Source organism: Clavelina lepadiformis, chromosome 5 (genome assembly GCF_947623445.1).
Source record: "Clavelina lepadiformis chromosome 5, kaClaLepa1.1, whole genome shotgun sequence".
Taxonomy (NCBI): Eukaryota; Metazoa; Chordata; class Ascidiacea; order Aplousobranchia; family Clavelinidae; genus Clavelina; species Clavelina lepadiformis.
The window spans coordinates 6,061,939-6,087,814 of record NC_135244.1 but is presented as its reverse complement, the minus strand read 5'-3'; the positions used below and the strand labels follow the sequence as shown (position 1 = coordinate 6,087,814).

The 25,876-nt window shown below is 35.2% G+C and overlaps 4 protein-coding genes across 6 annotated transcripts; 1 reads left to right on the top strand and 3 right to left on the bottom strand.

Moving 5' to 3' along the window:
• The first annotated feature begins 1,759 nt into the window (after positions 1 to 1,759).
• Positions 1,760 to 12,700, top strand: LOC143460750 (uncharacterized). 3 transcript variants are annotated; one of them, XM_076958363.1, is made up of 13 exons: positions 1,760 to 1,972; positions 3,305 to 3,385; positions 3,659 to 3,811; positions 4,769 to 4,860; positions 5,013 to 5,041; positions 5,549 to 5,590; positions 6,123 to 6,173; positions 7,254 to 7,385; positions 7,540 to 7,656; positions 7,835 to 7,949; positions 8,090 to 8,355; positions 8,998 to 9,221; positions 9,421 to 12,700. In XM_076958363.1, the coding sequence occupies exons 1-13, from the start codon at positions 1,892 to 1,894 to the stop codon at positions 11,236 to 11,238; spliced, it is 3,201 nt and encodes a 1,066-aa protein (XP_076814478.1). In that variant the 5' UTR covers positions 1,760 to 1,891; the 3' UTR covers positions 11,239 to 12,700. The 3 variants fall into 3 exon arrangements, with proteins under 3 accessions (XP_076814478.1, XP_076814479.1, XP_076814480.1); XM_076958364.1 differs by lacking the exon at positions 6,123 to 6,173; XM_076958365.1 differs by lacking the exons at positions 5,549 to 5,590; positions 6,123 to 6,173.
• Positions 12,701 to 13,223: 523 nt separating this feature from the next.
• Positions 13,224 to 14,802, bottom strand: LOC143460749 (soma ferritin-like). Its single transcript, XM_076958361.1, has 5 exons — positions 14,596 to 14,802; positions 14,354 to 14,449; positions 13,970 to 14,116; positions 13,730 to 13,855; positions 13,224 to 13,634 (listed from the first exon to the last, which is right to left on the bottom strand). The coding sequence occupies exons 1-5, from the start codon at positions 14,620 to 14,622 to the stop codon at positions 13,491 to 13,493; spliced, it is 540 nt and encodes a 179-aa protein (XP_076814476.1). The 5' UTR covers positions 14,623 to 14,802; the 3' UTR covers positions 13,224 to 13,490.
• A 6,147-nt stretch (positions 14,803 to 20,949) lies between these two features.
• LOC143460747 (soma ferritin-like) lies at positions 20,950 to 22,516 on the bottom strand. The gene is made up of 5 exons (XM_076958359.1): positions 22,312 to 22,516; positions 22,072 to 22,167; positions 21,694 to 21,840; positions 21,461 to 21,586; positions 20,950 to 21,363 (listed from the first exon to the last, which is right to left on the bottom strand). Exons 1-5 carry the CDS (start codon positions 22,336 to 22,338, stop codon positions 21,220 to 21,222), a joined length of 540 nt encoding a protein of 179 aa, XP_076814474.1. The 5' UTR covers positions 22,339 to 22,516; the 3' UTR covers positions 20,950 to 21,219.
• A 1,490-nt stretch (positions 22,517 to 24,006) lies between these two features.
• Positions 24,007 to 25,451, bottom strand: LOC143460748 (ferritin heavy chain B-like). Its single transcript, XM_076958360.1, has 5 exons — positions 25,246 to 25,451; positions 24,925 to 25,017; positions 24,631 to 24,777; positions 24,368 to 24,493; positions 24,007 to 24,183 (listed from the first exon to the last, which is right to left on the bottom strand). Exons 1-5 carry the CDS (start codon positions 25,267 to 25,269, stop codon positions 24,043 to 24,045), a joined length of 531 nt encoding a protein of 176 aa, XP_076814475.1. The 5' UTR covers positions 25,270 to 25,451; the 3' UTR covers positions 24,007 to 24,042.
• Positions 25,452 to 25,876: the final 425 nt, after the last annotated feature.

The following is a 25,876-nucleotide window of genomic DNA, read 5'->3' as shown; positions in this document are numbered from 1 at the left end:
TTAGTGACGTGGTAATCAGAAGAACGACTGGTATTGTTGTACAGCAGCTTGCTGTTTTCATATAGCACCTTCTTATTGTTAATTGACAAGCTGCTGTTGTTGTAACGCTAGGGATAAGCCAGTGCTTCTCAACCCCCGGGTCACCATTTGGTTGGTTTGGGTCGCCGTCGCCAATTAAACTAGTCCACAAAGCCGTTCCATAACTGAGTACCTTACTCTATTCATTGCATATTGACTGACGTCATATTCCATTGTTGCGAAACAGAAGTGAAGAAGCATGGTGATGATTATTTGCTGTGAGATGTTTAATTGGCTAGCTTCGAGTCAAGGCTAAATATTTGTAAATACTCAATTTTTGGGTGAAAAAATTGGGTCGCCTCAGCATCGCTATTAATTTATGTTTAATATTTGGATCGCCGTAAAAAAAGGTTGAGAAGCACTGGGATAGGCCGCTGTTTGTGACGTAATTAACAGCAGACTGTCAATGCTCGAGTAGCACCCTGCCTTTGGCTGTCGCTCTGTAATTGACTGGCTGCTGTTGGTGAAGGAGCATCAGGCTGCTTTAACTGAACAGCTCACAGTTTGTTTATAACAAAGGTGTTCAAGGTGTAAATATAACTTATACTATCCTCGCCCACACAACCAAGCTTTAAATATGTTCTTTCCAAAAAAGTCATAAACACTCTTCTTGGAAAAATTCACATCAGCTGCTCACTTTGCTGAAAACCTTAACTGTTATTGATTACGTCACAAATAGTAGCCAGGTGTTATGTCTCCAACAGTAGCCTGAGTACTGAGCAGCAACCAATAGCAGGGCGCTATTAGAAAATAGCAGACTATAGCACCACCTGTTTTGGTTACGACCCCACCTCTCTCCACACGGTGTCTGCTGTTTATGCTCTGATTAAATAAACAAAAAAAGAAACGATGTCTTCGGGTATGACGACGTTCTTATTTTTTGCTTTTCAATCACTGTCTACCAGCAGCTTATCGAGACTGACAAGCAAGGTTCTTGCGGGACGTTGAAAATGGGGGTAATAACAAACAGTCAATGGTAGGCCAGCAGAAAATCACTGTGTTGAAAATGTTGGGAAGTTGTGTTTCCGATAAATGTCCTAAGAGAGTAGCCTAACTGTCACATTACCAAATTCAGGCGTCTAGGCAAAGGGGCAAGCTAACAACAAACTTTTAAATTTAAAGGCAACACAGGTTATCCCCATCAATGTCTACTGCCAAGTCAGCTTGGCCTAGTACCGTCATTATTTATTACTCCATTATCATCAATATTATTAGTTACTATACCCATGCATACTGCAGTAGCTTGCTGTTGTTTTTAGCGCAGGTTTTGTCTGGCTCACATTGGTTAATAGCCAGGTGGTTATATGCCTGCTATGCAGTACAGTTGCCGAGATGCCCTAGACAGCTGTAGAAGACATATCGGTAATGAGCACAAACACGTAATAAATACAAGACTACAAAATAAGAATAGATTCTAAAGCTATAAAAACTGAAAAAAGTTGATAACCACTAACCAGCATGTTCAAATATGTTAACATTATTTGTGGTCGACTTAAACGGAAGTTGTTTAAGTAGGAAACAATAGGCTGATAATTATAACTGATATAAATTGTAAATGCAGCCAGGTTAAAATTTTATTTGAATTAGAATCATTATTTTTATTCCCTTTAAGTTTTTTGAGTGTTGTAGGTATACACTGATACTTCCACAAATCACGTTGTAAGTAGCTAACATACTACTGTACTGGTATCGTTATCTTTTTTTTAGCGTAATTGTAAGCGACTGCTTGTGTGCTATTTATAAGCTGGTAAGACAGTAAATTTTAAAATTGAGATTCACGCTGAACAATTTTTGCTGTAAATGTGCATTTAATATGGCCTCAGCCAAAAAAAGATACCTTGTCGAGGCCAAAGTGACAGATGCTGAGAAAAGAAGATATCCTTCAAAGCATTACGTAAGGCAACCTACATTTTTATGCAGGTTTTTATTTATGCATAATTAAGTTAGCCTAAGTAGTAGCTTAAACATAATTAATTAATGTTTTAGTTGAAATGTACCAAATTGAACAAGATTCAGAATATTTTGCAAAAGTACTTAATCAGTTTTGTTTTTCTCAATCATACTAATCCTGCAGACAGATTTGTGAATTCTTTTGTTTTGCATGAAGTAAGAAAACAATTCCAAAACTGTCAATTATTTGTCTGGTTGACCACAAGACTGGAATATTGGCAAAAATTCTTTATATTTTGTTTAAGCAAAATCAGATTGATTTCTATCATCATTCAGTAACAATGGATAAGTTCCAACATGATTGTGAAATACTTCAATTATAAAAAAAATGTTTAGTAGAGTAGGTGCTAGGCCCACAATGATGGGAGCCATGTTTGATACCCAGCGATTCTACCAATGGCATTTTTATTGAGCAAGGCATTAACGACACGAACTCTTGTTTAGGGTCCTGGTGTGAACAGTTTTAAGTTCAGAGAACATTGCGTAAAAAGCTAAAAAAATGCATCTAAGCTTGGGCATGAGTGGGGAGGAATCATTGCCGAATTTTAATTTGTGCAAGGAATTTTCTCAGTCTGAGGATCAATATTTCGTTAGCAACAGGTCGGAGTGTACATTGCCAAAAACTTGGCTGTTGTAGAACAGTTTTTCTTCTGAACTTAGAACTTCAACTCTTATTTTAAAATATATGGTTTTAAAGGAGAAAATTTCAAGCCCAGCCGTTTCTTTTCTCCCTTTACAAAGTTATTAATTGTTCTATTAAGATGAAACTGATTAGATTGAAATGATGCCGTATAACTCATAAAATTCCATTATTTGTATATTCACAAATCTAAAACTTTCTCTTTTTGGCTCATCCTTAGCTTCTAGCAACAATTTAATTTAGCAGTATGTTTAAACTAAGTTTATAAATTCTAAACCTAGCCTACATAATAATAAATGTTCAAAATATTTCTCCATAAGGTTATTTTCTGAATTCTTGTCAATACATCTCTATCCTACCTTCCAATCAATGATAAAATCAGTTTTTACCAAGAAAGTTTCTAGATTAAACAGTAAATTTTTGAGCACTCAAATTTTCTTTCATGAGTGGTCAAATAAGAATCAAAAGCCAATTTTGTTTAATTAAAAAGCGATTTCATGAGCAGATTTATAGATTGCTGCTCTGAGTAGTATGAAAGAATATAGTAGGGTTAATGTATCATGCTTGGATACGGTATTGAACGTGTTTAAATATCATACCAACTTTTAGGTAATGCAGATGTTTGAATATATGCAGGTATATGTCATTCAAGTGTCATGGGACGATGGAAGTGATACTGTTATATTTCGTCGCTACAGCAAATTTTTTGACTTTCAAGTATGAAATGAAATAATGGCAGCAACAAATCTGTAAACAAGATCTTGATTGAACAATCATTGTCTCATTTACTTATTCATTGTGTCTTCCTGAAATATCATGTTTCAAATTTTGCTTAGGCATAGAAGAATTCGTTATTAAATTTTACTGTTTTAATATGCTGCTTTATTATGATACTCATATTGTGTTAATCGACGTGCAGAGTTAATGGAAAAATGTAGATATTAGTAGCGCCAATGAAGCTTGCATTGTATAATGTGTACATTTGAACAGATCACCCTGTTAGAATCATTTCCAACTGAAGGTGGAATAAAAGACCCTTCAACACGTACTATCCCATTTCTTCCAGGAAAAATTTTATTTAGAAGGAGTCATATAAGAGATGTAGCAATGAAAAGACTAAAGCCAATTGACGAATACTGTCAGGTTAGTATCGGTACCGTAGTAATTTGTAACATTTGCTATAATATACGGTGTTTGTACGGTATATATATCTTCGTTGCAATGGTTTTCTTTTTTATTTCGTTTTTGATGATTGCTTAAAATGGTTTTTGAAGAATTTTCTTTAGTGGTTTTGATTTGTGTTTAATTTGAGACTTATGTGTAATTGTCAAAATTGGTAGGTTATGAAATATATCTTGGATAGCTCAAAGGTAGTGCTTAGTACCATAGTAGTCTCTCCAGTCTGTCTATTTTAAAATATTTTTCTTACTCCATTAGTCCATTATAGTTTTATATGTCATGTATGGAAATAATGGAATTTCAGTACTTGCTGTGTTCAGGCAAACTTTCTCGATAGTTTGTATAGTAAGCTATGTGATAAACTTCATGACATAAACATGGAGGAAGACGGAAGTACAGTGTTGCATGTGGAATTTCCTGTAAACAGTCATATGCGTATTTTATGCCAAACAATTCCGTTGCTGCATCATATGCGCGACATCGTGCGTAATACAAATCACCCGGATGGAAATGACATAGTTTAGCAGTTCAATTGCCAATGGCAAGTCCCTCATTAACCTATTCTCACAAGTAAATGAATCATTTATAGTGAGCTGGAGAAAGACAATTCAAGTGCCTTTTCTCAATACTTTGCTCCATGCTGACTTAGTTTATGACAAAACTTTGTTTGGCACATGTTATGTTTCATATAGAAATTCATAGGAACATTTAAGTTTGGACTTGTGGTAGTATTATTATTATCACTTTCTGTGTGAAGTTTGTTTTGTTATTCCCCAGTAATTTTACAACATTTTCTTACAGTTGATTGCAACTGACCCAGGCTGTCCTTCCTTTGAATTTTTTTAAGTGTAATTTACATGCTTGCTAATTGTCACGATATTAAAAACGTGTTGTTACGGTGTTTTTATTTTTCGTATTTAGGCCCTTCTGCTACTTCCTGATCATATTTCAAAAAGCGACCACGTTTTGGATTTTTTTGAAAGCAAACCAGAAGACCTCCACCCTCCAAAAGAGTAATCAACTGTTTGTAATTTTTTTCTATTTGTTTTATGATCTCAACATTGAAATACTCTTTTGCACTTAAGTTAAAAGTATATTTATTGAGCTTGAAGGCTTTTGAAACTTTTTCCAGGTTAACCTATAATCTTTTTGTAACTTATTTCAGAGAGATGAAACGGAGAAAAAAAGAAGAAGGTAAGTTGTCCCTTATTACATCACTTTTAAGTCATTAACCTCATTTTATCCAGCCTTTCAGTAACTCAATCTGTTAAAGGCCTTAAAATTATTGGCTGTAAACACCCACTGGTTTTGAGTGATTGACTTTCTTATGTCCTGCTCTTTTAAGTTTATGACTAAAGCAAAACCAACAGTAAGTTTTTCTCTGTGTTTGATGATTCATCACTTATCTTTATATTGATCAAATAAAAGCTGTCTCCTGGACTTTCCTTTTTTATTGAAAAGGGAGTTTGGGTTATAATAAATTAAACATGTTTTAAGCTCAGCACGCACAAACCAGTCATCACCAACTATTTAATTCATTTTTGTGAGACAATGCTCTTGTCACCAGTCACCCACATCCTCATGCTTGTATTTCCTCTTTGCTACATAAGTTTTATAACTGGTATTTTATATGATTCTATGGAAAAGATACTTGTTGTGGTTTACTTAGGTGAATATACAATAAATATATGTATTTGTTAGCCATAGCTAAACACAAGCCTGTTAGGCGAACCAAATCCCTTGGTAAGTAACTTGCATGCAGGTTTGCTTGAGAGTGTTTGTGATTAAATTCAAAGCAGAGTTTGCCAAGATTTACTTCTGCCTGACTAGCTTGTTTCACGGTTGTGGTGTCAATACCATTGTCATTGCAACAGTATATTAGTGATTTCATGGTCCACTGTTTATTATGAACGATGATAAATAACAGTATAAAGAATGCTTCCTTTAATATGAAATCTTATAATATGGACTTAATAACCATGCAACACATAAAAGATCGGTGGTGAAATATTTTATGTTCGTTTCTGTGGTAAAAAATGTTGATATAATACGGTTTTTATAGAAGTAACATTATTTTTGCTATAGTTGCCAAGCAAAGCATTTTAACAGAAGGTGACGAAATATGGTTAGAAGTGGTTAAATACGTCTTTGCATTTTCAACTCTTCACTGTGCTGATATTATAAATTTGGCAGTAAATTGGAGGTCAACAAGCAATTACTTGTTATTAAGCACTGCATAAGGTTAAGTTGTTATTTGTGCGTTTGGAACATTCAGGTTTTGATAGGAAAAGGAAACCGACAAGATCCGTTTCATTTAATGCTGCTGGTATGTGCTGTTTGTTTTATTAGCTCAGCTCTTGTTAAGTGGCTGTTGGATGTCGTCCATGTTTTTATGGTTGTTCGATTTACACATATGCTGCACAGATCACATTGGTATGCATTTGCCTGTTGTCATAACACACACTATGCCATGTGATCGTTGTGGTAATTGCAAATGATTACGTGATATGGTACTTACATCATGTGGTGTAAAAGCATCTTCATAATTATGTCTGTGACAATATCCGTCCATGATCAACCTTTATTAGTGCTGTTATAATAGGGCTGATATACATTTGTTACTAAAATGAATTATCATTAATCAGTATCACCATATGCTTGCTGGATTTATGAGTGTATTACTAACTGTATATACCATTACCTTTTATACAGCTCAGCTGAAACTCCTATCTATACCATAACTTTCCTTACATAGCTTAACTTGGTACTGTGCTTGACAGATTTGAAAATACTTTGTTATGTGCATGGGCTCTGTTGTTGGTAAATGTCAACTAAACAGTCTTAGATGTCAACAGTTGTATAAAACCCATTGCATTGTAGTTGTAGTCCAAGTTTACTTGAAACTGACTGTAGTAAGCTGCTGTCAATCAAATTTCAACCTACGATCAAACCTAATCTAATAAATATAAACCTAAAATTTCAGCTTCACCTGTACTGTCTGTAATTTTTTAATGTTATCTCAATGCTGACTATTGTCCACCATTTACAAAAGTGACAATTTTTCAGAAAAATCTGCACATTGACGGCAAATAGTGATATACGTAAGACTCACATGTTTTGGCAATTATTAATGCACTCCATTTGTGCATGCTCAAGTAACAACTGAGTGAAACCTAACTGCACTGAATGTTATGATTAATTATCTAATTATTTATATTGCTTATTAAGTTTTAAAAATGTGTGTGATGGTTGTATTCTTTTATTCAGACAAGGCTTTTTTTTCAAGGAAATTATGATATCTCGTCCAAAAAGGTTTTTATGGATGACTCCCAAACTATCATAATAAAAAACAAGCACACAGCAGAAAGCAATATTGGTTTTGAAGTTGCATTTCTTTTATTTACAGATATTGGAGAGATATCTGGGCCAATATTGCTTGAGCAATATCGTGCAATTGCTGACTACACAAGAAATCAACCCAAAGAACTATCAGTTGTCTCTGGCCAAGTTGTTGAAGTCATTGAGAAACACGAAAATGGTGTGTAAAAATAACCAAGAAAAGTCAAAGACTACAATGAAAGCTTTCGAAGTCATATCAATATCAGTTGTTTGAACTATTAACTTTACTTATTATCATTATTATATCTACAACCTCATAATCATGTAATGTATTTATCGACTCTATTTTGAAGGTTGGTGGTTTGTGAATGATGAAGAAGGTGAAAGAGGTTGGGTTCCCGGAGTTTATTTAGAAAAGAAAGACGGAAGTAGTGAAGATCTTGTTACAAAACAATGCCAACCCGGAGAAGGTGGAGTTTTTATGCATAGGTCCTAGCAATTTGGAGTGTTTGCTGTGTTGCAGTTTTTTCTCAACTACCGTTAAATGAAAGCTTTATTTTGTCTTTCTCTATTCTTATGGCTGTTGTTGTATGTAGTATTGTGTGAAAGTCGTTTGATTTTGTATATTTCATTGATTAATCATGGCAGGTGAGAAGTATATCACAACTGCCAAGTTTACTGGTAGCCAAGATGAAATAAGCTTTGGAGTGGGGGTCTTAGTTGAAGTTTTGCAAAAGAATTTGGAAGGATGGTGGCTCGTAAGGTATAAAATGATAAAGCCAATGAGTGTTTTTTGTGGCCGAATTTCACAAAAATAGAAAAATATTCAGTTGCAAGAGCAAAGTCAACTATAGGATAATTACTTAGCATGTTTTCCAACAACAATGCGCTCCTTATATTCAGCTACAAAGGAAAACAAGGCTGGGCCCCTGCCTCCTATCTTGAAAAACCAGCCGAAGCTGTACTCAGACAAACCAACAAAGTGGAGGTGATATCTTCGGTGCGTGACCTGCGTGGTCATCGCAGAAGTCTGCCAGCTGAAACTATGCGTGCTATCGCCCCCCCATCCACAGTTACTTGTGCAGCCGTTTCGTCTGCAAGATCAAGCCCGAGACACTTGCAGCTTGGTAAAACAAACAGTGATGCTCATAACAGTCGAATAAAGACTGGTAGGTATTCATTATATATGTTTTTTCTTACTTATGTCATACACTAAGATCTAGTCAATTATATTCGCTCAGTCCCAGCCGATTTTGCATTAACTATTAATCCGTTTATTAAACAGTATGACAAATTCACAACCAAATCCAAAAGTACCAAATATATGGCTAGAATTAAAAATAAATCAATATGTTTTCCTTCATTTATCATGCACTAAAGGAGTAAACCTTAGCAACGTGTTTTGTTTGTAATCTCATTGATCATACTGACGAGCAAGTTTGAATCCATCATGTAGAAAAAATTTAAGATTGACATGTGTTACTTTTAATAGTTAGTGAAGACATCGTTTTATGGTTTGTTCAAAATCCAAAAAGTCATAAAATCGTCCATTAGAGTAGGATTAGTTTTCTTTTCACAAGAGCCAATTTTTTTCAAGTTCACTTTCTTTAAATTGAAATGTAAATGGGTTTTTAAAGCAAAGTTTGCATTAATTAACTGGAAAATATAAAAAGAATTTGTGAAAATGGTAATAGAAGGCACTTGGCAGCTGGGTTATCTGCAAATTCCACAGTAATAAAAAAGAGACAAACTTAATTAAGATTTTATTAAATTGAATTTTTTGTGATTAATATTTAATAAAATGTATGCAGTTGCTGCAACGTTCAGCAAATCGTCACGAAAACCACAGACCCCACCTCCCAAGAAGTCATCCGTAAAACGGAAAGGATCATTTGCCCAGAAGCCGCAAGTCCCTCCTCCACTTCCACCTGCACCAGACTTAATTGCCGAACCTGTCTATGAATATGTCACAACATCTTCATTTAGCGCAACTATTCCTCATGGAATTAGCTTTAAAGAAGAGAAGAAAGTTAAGGTAATATTATGCATTTTAATTTATAGATCAACACCATAAATAATAATTAATAAATGAAGATGTTTATTTTTCCTAAATTAATGCTATAAACTAGTTTGCTTCTAAAGAAAGTTTTAGATACTTTATCATTTATGCTAAAGTGTTGGTGCTTTGTCAAAAGACAGTTTTGCAAACAACAACGTGTTCCATTTGTTTATAGGTCATTGAAAAGTCACCTGGCGATTGGTGGTACATTGAACTGGATGGTGAAGAAGGCTGGGCACCCGCCTCTTACATAAAGAAAGAATTCAAATGCAAACCCCTTCAGAACAAACCCACCCTTCCACCGGGTCGACCCAAACCGCCCAAAGTTCCAGAGAATAAATCCCAAGACCAAAGTCTAAAAGTTCTAGAAAACAAAGTTGTTAAGCCTGTGGAGAAAAAAGATTCGTTTGTTGCAACCAGTCAAGTTAAGTCTAATGTGGTCAAGAATACCCTTTCTCAGAAGCCACTGCCACCAGTTCCTGCCCCACCTTCAACTGCTTCTTCTTTGAATAAAACAGCAAAGTTTGAGAGCAAGGCCACCACTTCCGAAAACATTCCTTTCCCAAATAAAAACATTCAAGCCAGACCTAAACCACCTATTCTGAAAATTGCTACCAACAAACAAGCAGAGAATGAATCTGAAAATACTGCAAAATTTGACTTTAAAAATGCTTTAAAATCTGCAGTTGCTGATAAAGTAAAAGAACCACCAAAACCCACTCCACCTCGACCGGTATCTAAACCAGCCGTAGTATCAAATAAACCTTTGCAAAATGGCGATGCTAAAAACTTAAAACCAGTCACTGTTGCAAATGCTTTGCCTAAGAAACCACCACCACCATCAGCAGGCAAGAAGCCACTTGTTCTGAAGAAAACTATGCCAATGGATACTACGACTAGCAGTGATTCAAAAGAACCTGGTCAAGTGGATTTCAGAAGTATTTTAAGGTCAACTGCACCAAAACCCAATGCTATCAGTAATGGTATAAACAAAAGGTCTGAAGCCATGCTTAAAAAGCCACCAAGTTTACCTGGAAAACCAGCCCTGAAGCCATCTACTAACCTAACCCCAAAAAACAGCTTCAACAAATCTGATAATCTGCCTGCTTTCAAAAGTTCTGACTTGAACAGAACTGCATCTACTGGTATGAAAAGACCAGAATTGCCAAAGGCAAAACCAACAAAGCCAGAATCAAAACCAGTTTTGAAAAGATTTCAAACAAATGGCAATAATAGTAACAACATAAAACCACAAGAAGAATCCAATATTGTAGTAGTGGGCAGAGTGCAATCAAACCAAATTGTGCCAAATACTGCTTTACCTTTTATGCTTCGTGGCTGTCCAGACGGCCAGGTTGACGATCCTAAAACTGAGGAAGGTCTTCTCTCTGACAACAAGCAAAACCCCACTTTTAAAACAGTCTCTGATGATGTACAAAAGATGTATCTAGCTGTGGCTGATTTTAAACCAGAAGATGAAAGTGAAATTGGCTTTGCAAAAGGTGCAGAGGCGTTGTTAATCAAGAAATCTGAAACTGATTGGTGGTATATGCAAATCAAGGATGAGTTCGGCTGGGCGCCCTGTAATTTCTTCAAATTAACATCTGAAGTAACAGAGAATAATACCAACAAAAATATTTCAACCACTTCACAAGTGCAAAAACCTGGTGGAACTAACACAAAAGAAGATTTAGCTGCCGTAACTTCACGTGTTGCAAATTTAAACTACGAAGAGGCTGAGATGGAACCTATTTATAGTGAAATTGATGAGGAAAATGTTACAAGTCAACCGATATCAGAACTAAACATGTATGTAACAGGTGCAGCATTTGAAGCCACTGATGATACAATGATCAGCCTGGGGAGTGGTGATATAGTGGAAGCTTTAGATAAAAGTGGAACAGGTTGGTGGTATGTTAAAGTATTATTCTCATCTATGAGCCATAAAGATAATGAAGGATGGGTCCCATCTGATTATTTGGACAAAATTTAAACTTTCAAAAGGCTGTTTTACTGCCAATTTTAACAACAACTTATTGTACTATTTGATCGTTTGCCTGACCATTATTTTTCGTATAGTTCGGTTTCATGTTTTCTTGTATTTACTGTTCATTTTCAATATTGGTGCTTTTTTGTGAAGAGAACATGCTTGGTGCGCCATCCCCATATTTGCATCGTTTTCATTTTATGCGTTTTTTCATTTCAACAGCATTCGTATTTTTATGCACATGTTCCATACGTGTTGTGCTTTATTTCAATTTTTTTGTACTATTTTCTTCGTGCATTCGTGTTCTTTACAGATGATCGTATAGCCTTATGTCTTTTACTTTATCTTCATTATTGCAACAACATTATTGCAAGAATACTGTAGGTTGTTTATGCCTGGTTGAACTCAGCTTATTGCCATTATAGCGATCATGACATTTTTGATTTGTATGTGCAAAGATAACTGCTATTGCATTTTGTATTGATACGTTAATTTGTAAATCAAGTATCTCTTGCCATTGTTGAAAGTACTGCCATCAGCTTATTTTTGTTAGCATTTTCTCACAATTGGTAAGGTTTATTTCAAGAATTTATCTGTTTTAAAACGTCTGTCTCTTACCAATAAGGTACCTATTTGTCTCTTCTGAAGTGACATGCTTAATCTTTGACATTAGCTTGTATCATACCTTGTTGCACATCCTCGAAAGATTCCCCATATCTTTTGCGTTATAATATTTATGACACAATTTTAAATTTGCATTTTTAAACATGAGAATATATTGGAAAAGTTAGCATTTTATTTTTGTTACTTTACATTCTTTGACTTCAATGTTAAATTTTGTAGTGTGATGGCTGAACATTGTGTTTTCTCTGTAGAAGTGTCAAATCTATATGGTCTTCAACAATATTCTTTTTCTTCAAATAATGTTGTGATATTTTGTTAAAGGGCTTACCGAAAAAAAATCTATTGAAAGGAGTGTTACATATGATTTATTATTACATATGTTTAGAAATTTTTGTTATAGACCACTCTTTTAACAACCAGAATGATACTTGCATTGTACTTGCCCACTGCAGTATCTTTATTTGTTTTCACCATAACAGTATTATACGTTTTATTGACTTTAGCTTTCAGTAAACTGCCTAAAATAATATCATGTTAGTGTTTTCTTTGTGCTTTTCGCCTTGATTATTATAAGCAATACTTTGCTTCCAATGTGTTATTCTTTATGAATAATATGGACTTACGAAAAGCAATGCGGATATCTTTTTCTTTACTGCGCTGTTGTTTTCAGGTGTCTTGCTCAAGCAAAATGCAAATGATGTAGTTTGACTTTTCCTGGTATTTAAGGTCTACTTGAAAGTGTTATATTTTATCATAGCAAACATTTCATAAAAAAACTCCTTTTGATATGAAATGCTGGAAAATTGAAATAACTTTTATCATGAAAATATAAAACTTTCGGTGATTTGGTTTTCTCAAAACTAGGAGGGTGTTTCATGTTTCAACCAGGCAATCCCCGGCGTCTAAATGGCACTTCACAATAAAGACGACCTTACCCTGAATGTAAAGTGAAGTCAAACATCTCATATATATCTGCCTGGTCCAAGTTACTATTACCCAGATATATGTAGATCACGATAATTTACTAGATTGCAACTCATTTTTCACGATTTAAGTCATAACTGATTGCTACACAAACTATTTATTTCAAAGGCAACAGTATATTTTTGCCATCTACAATATTATTTTGGTTAAAATGAAGGGTGCAAACACTTTATTGATGTTGGTCCATCATAATATAACTTAAGGAACCACAGCTTTCATGCTTAATCAAATATTATGAGGATTTCCTGCATTTTACATCACAGTGTTGACGATCAAACAAAAACCATTATTTAATGTCATTTCCTCCATAGACATTTTGATGACTACCAATGCCTCATGATCATAAATAACTTAAAACAAGCATACTTGATCTTACCACGGTGCACGAACATTTCCTTTTTATTGATTTTATCTAACAAAGAATGGAATAACAACAAAATACTTGATGAAAGCATCAAGATGTTGAACAAGCCAAATAACACACAATCACAACATAAGTGTCAAGCACAACGAACACAATGAAATTACAAGCAGAAAAACTTACAGAAGACTACATTTGAACTGTAATTTACAAATATGAAGGATAAAATTGCCACTGATATTACTGATGAATCATATTTTAAGATGAAATAACATTGCCAATGTTTAGTTTAGGAGCTGCTTTTAAAATGCTTGTCGAACATGTATTCTCCCAGGCCTGGACCGGCTAGTTTCAGCTGAGTGATGTAATCCTTCAGTTGCTTGATTGCTTCAACTTGCTCATGCAAGAAATTTGCTTCAATGAAGTCTTGAAACTGCAAAAAATTATATTTCTATTGAAATAATTAATTCTGAAAACCCAAACCTTAACAAATATTAGCAAAAAGCTAGAAAATGATTTCAAAAGTACCTCTGGATCTTCATTTCCAACTTCATGCAATGCAAGCAAACTTTTGTTCACATTGACCTCCAGTGCAAGAGCACATTGCATTGCCTTCATTGTGTTGAAGGTCTTTGGGTCAAATTGATTCGGGGGCTGCAAAATAATTAACCTGGTTAATACAGCATTTATTTCAAAAACTTTGCCTCAATATGCTTGATGTAGGTTGCACAATCGAATTGATATCTTATATCTTAAACAAAAACCAACCTGAATTGGGAAGTATGATGTGGTTCCTCCACGGCGATTTTGGTAGCTGATAATTTTTTCTGCATGTTCACGTTCTTCCTCTGAGTTTTCCTTGAAGAACTTGGAAACATTCTTCAATGCAACGTCATCACGATCGAAAAAGTGTCCCTGAAACATGCAACCACAAACAGTTTAAGGGGAGTCACACAAACAACAAAATTATTTATTACTTAAACAATAGTTAGCCACTGGTAAAAATGAAGATCTGTGCAAAAATGCACAAACAGATGACGTTACAATTTCAGTAGCTGCGGTCTCATGTACAAATGCATTCTAAGGTTGTGTAGTTTTGCAATAAACCCAAAAAAGATATACCGGTATCAGATATTTGACACTGAAACATACCATGGCCATATACACATATGATGCGTACAGTTCCAAATTAATTTGCTTGTTCAGTTCTTCCTCACATTTCTTTGACCAGAGTCCAGCTCTGTCACCCTAAAAACATACAAAACGAATTAAAATCGGCACGAAACACTTTTAATCATAACTTACAAGGTATTATATTTTCAAGCAACAACAAAGCTTTAGCTAAAAATTTGTCTTTAACCATTAAAATCATATGTTTTCTAACCAAAACTTACCGAAGTAGATTGTTGTTGTTCTGCCATCTTCTTAGGCTTACTGCTTATGTAATCTCCGGAGAAAATCAAAAGAAAATTGCACAAATTTGAAAATGAAGTCTAATTTTGTTAAAGCAAGACGCGGCCGAAATTCCGTTCGTTCACTGACGACGCAAGAATACCAACCACAATACACGATGCAAGTCAACGCAAATGACACGGAAGCCTAAGGAACTGGTTTGTACCCGCGCGAAGGCCTTGTTTACCGATTTAGTGTAGCTCTTCCTTTTACTTATGTGCACATTGCTATTTATCGTTTTACTTCAATGCTAACTAGAGGGAGTGAAGTTAGCTATAAGTAATACTGTTGTGTCATGCTCGAACTCGTGACTAAGCTATTTAAAATTGCTGATGCAACGTTTTCTGTCAATACTTTCGTTTTGAAATACTCCCTTACGAATAGTTGCTGCTTTGAGATCAGGCCACTAACACATAATTTCATACTAATAAATACTACCAGTCATAACAAAACATAGGTTAATTTCTCCACAAAATTCAGCCACACATCAATTATACACCAATCCATATTAAACTAAATCATTTATCATTGTGAGGTTTTTATTAATGCTTGTGATGTTGAGTCATTTCAACAATATAATTAGATTGAGGCGAAATTATTTATAAAAGAAACACTTTTCTTTTAACTTTGGAGAAGGTAGGATCTTTATTATGTGTATAAATTTTTTACTTTTGTGGCTGTGCTAACCATTATTCATTTTATTATTTGGTTATACTATTCTTGCACTTCTTAAACCCTTGGGCTTTGCTTCTTTTCGCCGTTCATGGATTACTGGTGGAGCTATTATTTTATCACGGTACAGTAGCTAGCTAGCGTTTTGTTTTTTGTTTCCCCACAGACAATGACGAGAAATACACAATATAATACAATGCAATGCAAGTTTACATACCATAAGCAGTTAGCACAAAACACAGTATAGATATTCATATTCACTATGTGGAAATAATCTTGGGCTTTGTATTGTGTCTGCAAAGTAAAAAGATAAACTAAAGTTATACAAAAATGCAATGACCAGTTGGGGACCCGAGATTGATTGTCAAAAACAAACCAAGTTTTTTCAGGGAGTGAAAAGCAGCAGATTTATTGGATTGATACGGTGCCAATACATGACGCAGTACTTCCACATGGCCTATAAGAATAACGGTATTAGGTCTCACCATTCTTCATGCTGTTGCTTTGTATTGACTCGAAATGTGTAGGTAATAATTAACACGTAGTCTTCCATATGCACCCGATCACGTGAATTTCACCTTACTAGGCGTAATCTACCGTAGTTAGAACTAAGAAGAAAATAAATTTTCTTTTTTGATTAAATCAGAAGCGTATATGTTTTCTGAAATTTCAGCCTTATAGCTATGGAAAAGTTGTTTTTTCAGTTAAAAGTGTGCACGTTAATAAAATTGTAAATGTTTCTTCGTTTATAATGGGGTTTAGAGAAACTGTATATACTACAATGTATTAGGACTAGATGATGGTGCCCAGAAATGTTTATGTAAAGATATATTTCGTTCTATGAAAATTCATAATGAAATCATACGGATAATACGATAGTCCAATCATGCGTCAACTTTCTGACAAAATAGATTTTACAAGATGATTTGTGCGTATTTCTGGCTTACTTCCACGTCACTGTGAGTCGAGAAACTGTATGTCACAAATGTCATACTGTGTTCTTTAGAAATGACCGTATAACCTTTATGTGTGTGATTTTATCTTCATTATTACAAGAATACTGTAGGTTGTTTATGCCTGGTTGAACTCAGCTTATTGCCATTATAGCGATCATGACATTTTTGTTTTGTATGTGCAAAGGTAACTGCTCTTGCATTTTGTATTGATACGTTAATTTGTAAATCAAGTATCTCTTGCCATTGTTGAAAGTACCGCCATCAGCTTATTTTTGTGAGCATTTTCTCACAATTGGTAAGGTTTATTTGAAGTATTTATCTGTTTTAAAACGTCTGTCTCTTACCAATAAGGTACATATTTCTCTCTTCTGAAGTGACATGCTTAATCTTTGACATTAGCATGTATGATACCTTATTGCACATACTCGAAAGATTCCCCATATCTTTTGCGTTATAATTTTTATGACACAATTTTAAATTTGCATTTTTAAACATGAGAATATATTGGAAAAGTTAGCATTTTATTTTCGTTACTTTACATTCTTTGACTTCAATGTTAAATTTTGTAGTGTGATGGCTGAACATTGTGTTTTCTCTGTAGAAGTGTCAAATCTATATGGTCTTCAACGGTATTTTTTTTCTTCAAATAATGTTGTGATATTTTGCTAAAGGACTTCCAAAAACAAAATCTATTGAAAGGAGTGTTACATATATTTTATTATTACATATGTTTAAAAGTTTTTATTATAGACCACTCTTTTAACAACCAGAATGATACTTGCATTTTAGCCTACTTGCCCACTGCAGTATCTTTATTTGTTTTCACCATAACAGTATTATACGTTTTATTGACTTTAGCTTTCAGTTAACTTCCTAAAATAATATCATGTTAGTGTTTTCTTTGTGCTTTTCGCCTTGATTATTATAAGCAATACTTTGCTTCCAATGTGTTATTATTTATGAATAATATGGACTTACGAAAAGCAATGCGGATATCTTTTTCTTTACTGCGCTGTTGTTTTCAGGTGTCTTGCTCAAGCAAAATGCAAATGATGCAGTTTGACTTTTCCTGGTATTTAAGGTCTACTTGAAATTGTTATATTTTATCACGGCAAACATTTCATTAAAAAACTCCTTTTGATATGAAATGCTGGAAAATGGAGATATCTTTTATCATGAAAATACAAAACTTTCGGTAAATTGGTTTTCTTAAAACTAGGAGGGTATTTTATAGGGATGTGCCACGAGGAAGATTATTCAGGTTCGGGCGAACCCGAATATCATGAAGGTCGACACGAACGAATCCCGAATCTATTCGTATTAGAACCAAACAATAAAATTTCATCCAAAAGTTGTGAAGTCTTGCTTGTAACATGATGTAATCGATAAACAAATCGCTTTCTTTCGAAAAATAGTGTTTAAAAAAACGATTAAAAAAGCAAAATCGTTAGTAAAACGACCTTCATTGTAAGTACTGCTGACTCTAGTTTAGCTTTGTGGAGAAACTAGATGATAATTTTTAACAAAAGTCAGTAAATTTATAAGTAGTATTGTATTCGCGTTCGCCATTGTTGGTATTCGGGTTCGCCCGAATCTTCCATCAACGTGATATTCGGCGAATCTATTCGGGTTTGGGTTCGTATCGGCCCATCCCTAGTGTTTCATGACCCTAAACCAGGCAATCCCACAGCGCCTAAATACCAATCCTCAATAAAGACGACCTTAACCTGAATGTAAAATCAAGTCTGGGTAACCCAAGTTACTATTCCCCAGTTTTTAGTAGATCAATAATATACTAGATGACAACTCATTTTTCACGATTTAAGTCAGTGTTTCCCAAACTTTTTTCCGATAACGCCCCCCTGGACATATTACTGACTATCAAACGCCCATTCAACAAAAAAGTAACAACGAATTTACTATTCATTCGGGAAGCGATTAACCATGCACCTGCACGCTTGCAAAATCAGCTCTAAAATGAGCCTGAAATGTTTTACAATTACTCGATGTACGATGGGTCAATTTTGACAACTAAAACATTTCTGACACAGCAGGACATTCCTCTTTCAAACCGTGTAATCGCTTTTTTTTTAATTACTTCGATAAGCAACTAAATTGAACGTTTACAAACCTGGCTCCTGTCATCAAAACTAGATAGCAGGGATTATTACATCATCCAGCATTCAAGTCAAACAAAGCTTTTGTTACATCATAAACATGTTGTTACATAACACTTGTAAATCTCCCCGTCTCACTATATCCAGGCGGTTTCTTTTGTTGTCCAGAAGCATTGTGACGACACTGAATGCACGCTCTACTAAGTATGAGCTGGGAAATGCAATGAAAAATTTTTTACCCGATTCCACACGTGAGGATATTTCACTTTAATATCGCGTTGCAGCCAAAATGATTGATACAAGATATGGAATTTTGGTTTGCGTTGAAAATAATTTTGCAAGAATGCCTTGCTCGGAAATATCAATGAATGGGTCGATTATCCAGTCAGGAATCTCCAATTGTATTACATCCTGAAACCGAACTTCCATGTCTTCATGCAATTCCTTAATATGCTTGCTGTATGTCTCAACATCAACATAAGAAATACCTTTGTTGCTGATAGCAAGTTGTTGCAGGCTGGAAAACCGGGAGAATTGCGTCTAGCTAAATTTCGCCCATACAACGCAAACTTATTTTTGAGTCCACACGGTAGGCCTACTGATTTTACCTTGATTCGATTTACCTCGTTGCCCTGAAGGGATAGGTTCAATTCGTTAAATTTGGAAAATATATCTGACAATTATGAGATATCATTTTATAGCAATAATTTCTTTGGCAAGGCGAGGGTCACAGCTTCCAAGAATTCCACAACAGTATCTATCAGTGTTTAAAATCGTACAAGGCCGTTTCCCTTGGAGAGCCATCTTACTTCGGTGTGTAGAAGTAAGCGCTCAAAGGCCTCGTCGTTCTCTTTACACAATTGCTTAAACAAGCGTGTGTTAAGCGCATGAGCTTTAGTCTTATTTACTGCCTTGATGACAGTCTTCAATGAGAGGTTAAGACGACCACTGATATTCTTGGCCACCAAATGCTGCGGATGAATCACACAATGAATTGTAAGCACGTTTGGATTCGCTGCTTTTAGGAATGCCATGAAACCACGGTAACGGCACATCATAGATGGGGCGCCGTCAGTTGCACACGCTGTGACATTGGTAAGTGGAATTTGTTTTTTTCGAAATATGTTTTATCTTCTTGGAATACTGTCTCACCCCGGGGATCTGAATCCAGTGTTAAAGCGATTGCCAACTCTTCATGTAAAACTTCATCATTCACAAAACGAACATACCCAAGTAATAGAGACTCATTTCCTGGCAAAGTTGACTCATCCAGTTGTAAACTGAGTTCTGTATTTCTGATGATGCTGCATAAACTATCTTCTATATCGGTGGCCTTCTCATCCACCCGTCTCTGTACAGTATTGTTACTCAGAGGAATAGATTTAATAACTGTAGAAGAGGCCTTGTGATGCAAAACGGTGTCCAAAACTTCCTTCACTGATGGCAAGATCAATGCTTCACCGATCGTATGCGGCTTGCCTTTTCTTGCAAGCATCAAAGACAAATTGTAAGACGCACGTAATCCATCATTACTTGTATGGGAAAGGTTTGAATACATCGTACCAACAGTTTTGCGTTTTTTGAAATTGTCCCAGAGCGTTTCAAAAAAATGATGCACTCTTGCCTACTTTATCTGGGTGAATTTTCGTTAAATGCTCGGAAAGTCTGGACAGCTTCATCGATTCAGTAGAAAACACTTTAAAGCACAGCAAACACATCGGCTGTGATTCGGAATTTGGGGCTGGAATAAATCCATACTGGAAATAACTTGAACTGTATTGCCTGCATTTTCATTTGGCTGAAGTCGTTATTTAGCACTCTAATGACTGAATAACATAACTATAACTAGGTACCAACTCACTAACTAAAATCTAACAATATTGCTATTCACAATCACACTAACTTCCTCGTGGCTTAAATACCTTTTGGGATATGCTACATGTGAGAAAAAATGCAAGATTATTATGACACAATACTGTTGAAATTCGTCTATTAACGTAAAAATAAGAATAGTGAGCCTAATAAATGTATTTCATTTTAGGATTAACCGAAAAATCTCATACTATGCAACCAAATACAGGAAAGTAAAACAAGTACATCGAAGCATAAAACTATTATACAAATAGCACAAATGTTTACTTTGGCACTATTCTTGTTACTGCCCACTTTATTATCAGCGCCCCCCAATCGCCCATTTAGTAGCCAGCGCCCCCTTGAGAGGCGCCAACGCCCACAAGGGGGCGCTGGCGCCCACTTTGGGAACCACTGATTTAAGTCGTAACTGATTGCTACACAAACTATTGATTCCAAAGGCAACAGTGTATTTTTTCTATCTACAATATTATTTTGGTTAAAGTGAAGGGTGCAAACACCTTATTCATGTTGGTACATCATAATACAACCTAAGCATTTGACGTTGCAGTGCTGACGATCACACAAAAATGATCGACAACAGCTGAAACCATTATTATGATGTCATTTCCTCTGTCGACATTTTGATGACTGCCAATGCCATATGATCATAAATATCTGAAAACAAGCATGCTTGATCTTATCACGGTGCACGAACATTTCCTTTTTATTGATTTTATCTAACAAAGAATGGATATCGGAATAAGAACAACAAAATACTTGATGAAAGCAGCAAGACATTGAACAAGCTAAATGACAAACAATCACAACAAACAATGAAATTACAAGCACGAAAAGCTTACAGAAGACTATATTTCAACTGTGATTTACACATATGAAGGTTAAAGTTGCTACTGATATTACTGATGAATCATATTACAAGATGAAATAACATTGCCAATGAATCAGTTTAGGAGCTGCTTTTAAAATGCTTGTCGAACATATATTCTCCCAAGCCTGGACCGGCTAGTTTCAGCTGAGTGATGTAATCCTTCAGTTGCTTGATTGCTTCAACTTGCTCATGCAAGAAATTTGCTTCAATGAAGTCTTGAAACTGTGAAAAATTACAGATTTCTATTGAAATAATTAATTCTAAAAACCCACACCTTAACAAATATTAACAAAAAGCTAGAAAATGATTTTAGAAGTACCTCTGGATCTTCATTTCCAACTTCATGTAATGCAAGCAAACTCTTGTTCACATTGACCTCCAGTGCAAGAGCACATTGCATTGCCTTCATTGTGTTGAAGGTCTTTGGGTCAAATTGATTCGGTGGCTACAAAATATTTAACCTAGTTAATAAAGCATTTATAAAAACTTTGCCTCAATGTGCTAGATGTAGGTTGCACAAGTAAATTGATGATATGTTAAACAAAAACAAACCTGAATTGGGAAGTATGATGTGGTTCCTCCACGGCGATTATGGTAGCTGATAATTTTTTCTGCATGTTCACGCTCTTCCTCTGAATTTTCCCTGAAGAACTTGGAAATATTCTTCAATGCAACGTCATCACGATCGAAAAAGTGTCCCTGAAACATGCAAACACAAAAGTTTAAGGGAAGTCCAACAAAATTATGCACTGCTTAAACAAAATGTTAGCCACTGGTAAAAATGAGGGTCTAGTGCAGAAGTGCACAAACAGATGACGTCACAATTTCAGTAGCTGTGGTTTCATGTACAAATGCATCCTAAGGTTGTGTAGTTTTGCAATAGACCCAAATAAAGATATACCGGTATCAGCTTTTGACACTGAAACATACCATGGCCATATACACATATGATGCGTACAGTTCCAAATTAATTTGCTTGTTCAGTTCTTCCTCACATTTCTTTGACCAGAGTCCAGCTCTGTCACCCTAAAAACATACAAAACGAATTAAAAACGGCACGAAACGCTTTTAATCATAACTTACAAGGTATTATATTTTCAAACAACAACAAAGCTTTAGCTAAAAATTTGTCTTTAACCATTAAAATCATGTTTTCTATACAAAACTTACCAAAGTAGATTGTTGTTGTTCTGCCATCTTCTTAGGCTTACTGCTTATGTAATCTCAGGACAAAATCAAAAGAAAATTGCACAAATTTGAAAATGAAGTCTAATTTTGTTAAAGCAAGACGCGGCCGAAATTCCGTTCGTTCACTGACGACGCAAGAATACCAACCACAATACACGATGCAAGTCAACGCAAATGACACGGAAGCCTAAGGCACTGGCTTAAACACGCGCGAAGGCCTTGTTTACCGATTTAGTGTAGCTCTTCCTTTTACTTATGTGCACATTGCTATTTATCGTTTTACTTGAATGCTAACTAAAGGGAGTGAAGTTAGCTATAAGTAATACTGTTGTGTCATGCTCAAACTCGTGACTAAGCTATTTAAAATTGCTGATGCAACGTTTTCTGTCAATACTTTTGTTTAGAAATACTCCCTTACGAATAGTTGCTGCTTTGAGATCAGGCCACTAACACATGGTTTTATAATCGTAAATACAATTACTCATATCAAAACATACGTTTTTGTGTATAACTTTTGAGTTTTGCGTCTGTGCTAACCATTATTCATTTTTATTATTTGGTTATATTATTCTTGCACTTCTTAAGCCTTTGGGCTTTGCTTCTTTTCGCCGTTCATGGATTACTGGTGGAGCTATTATTTTATCACGCCACAATAATAATAACCTAGCGTTTTGTTTTTGTTTCCCCACAGACAATGACGAAAAATAAACAATACAATACAATGCAAGCTTACCATAAGCAGTAAGCACAAAATACAGTATAGATATTCATTTGTACTATGTGGAAATAATCTTGGGCTTTGTATTGTTTCTGCAAAGTAAAAAGATAAACTAAAGTTATACAAAAATGCAATGACCAGTTGGGGACCCAGGATTGATTGTCAGAAACAAGCCAAGCTTTTTTCAGGGAGTAAAAAGCAACACATTTATTGGATTGCTACAGCGCCAATACATGACGCAGTACTTCCACATGGCCTATAATGGTATTAGGTCTCACCATTCTTCATGCTGTTGCTTTGTATTGACTCGAAATGTGTAGGGTAATAATTAACACGTAGTCATCCGTATGCACACGATCACGTGAGTTTCACCTTACTAGGCGTAATCTACCGTAGTTAGAACTAAGAAGAAAATAAATTTTGTTTTTTGATTAATTCAGAAGCGTATATGTTTTCTGAAATGTCGTTCCAAACAAAATCGCCTACTGCGCAACAGATATCATTCTGGAGATGAAAGTGTCGTTCTATTAAAAATCATAATGAAATCATGATTTGTCTATATGTATCGAATAATGCGATAGTCCTACCATGTGTCAACTTTAAAAAAAATAGATTTTACAAAATGATTTGTCTATATTTCTGGCTTACACCTTCGTTATTACAGGTCGAGAAACTATATGTCACAACTGTCAAATTTAAAATGTCATTCAGTAATTGGTAATTGCGTGTAAAAGCAGTCACCGGAAGTCCGTCGCTTGCTGCTATTTGCCTACATATAAGTAAAAACATGAGTTACAGCAAACTTATTGTCGAAGAATTTGCGAAAAATTTCTGCAAGCTAAAATAAAGTAGGTTGGGTAACCACGTTGGTGTATAGATTGTACAACATGTGTTATTGTAGGATAGTCTATGTTATTTGCTTTTATGCAAAGGCTATTCGCTGCAATCAACAACACGCATTTTTCTTTGGTCCTTCCCGAAACCAATTGAATTTATTAATCGCTGCTTCTGAAATGCTTGTCGAACATGTACTCTCCAAGACCAGGACCACAAAGTTTCAGCTGCGTGATGAAGTCTTTTAATTGTTTTATGGCTATGACTTGTTCATGAAGAAATTCTTCAAGGAAATCTTGAAACTTTGTAGAAAAAAGCACATATTCACATAACCGCACCACTTTCATTAGGTAATGCATAGAAAACGTGTACCAGAATTTCATTAAGTTGTTGTAAAGTTCTATATTCAATAAATGGGGCACCGATTAAACAGTAATGAAGAAAAACTCTAGTTATATGTTTCTAGTAGTAACAAAAACCTTTTACCTCTGGATCTCCATTTCCAACTTCATGCAATACAAGCAAACTGTTGTTCACATTAACCTCCAGTGCAAGAGCACATTGCATTGCCTTCATTGTGTTGAAGGTCTTTGGGTCAAAATGATTCGACGGCTACAAACGGCAAAAAGTTTTTTTTCCAATATCAAAATGATACGTTCCAAAATAATAAATATAGAACACATGTTGTTTCATGAACAGATCTGCAGATTGCAGTTAGCTTAATAATCCAATCCTAAAATAAGTTCAACCTGAATCGAAAAGTAGGTGGTGTTTCCGCCGCGACGGTTATGATATTCAATCAACTTATTTGCATGTTCGTGTTCTTCCACAGCATTTTCTTTAAAGAATTTGGAAACATTCTCCAGTGCAACGTCATCACGATTGAAGAAGTGTCCCTAAAGTGCCAGGAAATTGGTTAAAGGACACCGACAAAATTTATGGGTAATTTGCTACGCCAACTCTTTTAACCTGCTTATTATAGACAGGAAGACCCGAAGCAAAGAAAAATAATTAGGCTACCCTGATCATACCGACATACTTACCATGCCTGTGTAGACATACGCTGCGTACAATTCAAGGTTGATATGTTTGCTTAGTTCTTCTTCGCACTTCTTTGCCCATAGTCCAGCTTCAGTCTGTAAACATACACATACCAGGCTAAAATTATGGACAGCTGAAAACAGCATGTATAATTAACACGCATCTTTATATTTTCACCATAGCTGATGCAAGCAACTTTAACAACTTGTTTGAAGCTTTAAGTTGTTAACAAACGCTTCTTGCTTTCTACACGTACCTATATCATTTAGCTTAAGTTCAAGTAAATAACAGTTTATACAACCATAAACCAAAGCAGAAGGTACCTTCACTATTTGCTGTTCAGCCATTTTTAAGAATTCGACTTCTGTTTTTAGAAAACCTTCCTTCAGAAAAAAGTAGCTAAAACTGGGTTTCAACTTAGTTTATTAAAGCGCTGTAACAAAGTCAAACCGTTAGCAACCCTTTCACAAGATAATCTATTATAATGTTTCATTGAGTTGCTGACATATTCTCTTGAGGTAAGCAATAACATACGTTCCTTTTACGTAGGCTACATGAAATATACGCAGTCAATAAACGTTTTTTTTTTTAATACGTCCGTGCACAGTTTGGCCTACACTGGTTACATCATGCGACGATAGCATTGTGTCACTGCAACAATGGGTAGTAGGCCAGTAAAGGTATAGTAGCACTATAGTACAAAATGGATAATTATGGAACCCCTGTGCTGGTAGCGGACCGACATATTTGTTATGGTGACGTCAAAACCTGTCAGCATATGACGGTGACCAAAATTATGCTTAGTCACGCGAAATCATATGACGTTACGATCTCGACAAGCAAGGTCTCTCAATTCATCATAGAGATGTTATATCTCTGTGCTATCAACTTAGATATTTTTACGATCTTTATCCACAGGAGGTAAAAGAACGTGTAAGCATTACTTTTTATTGC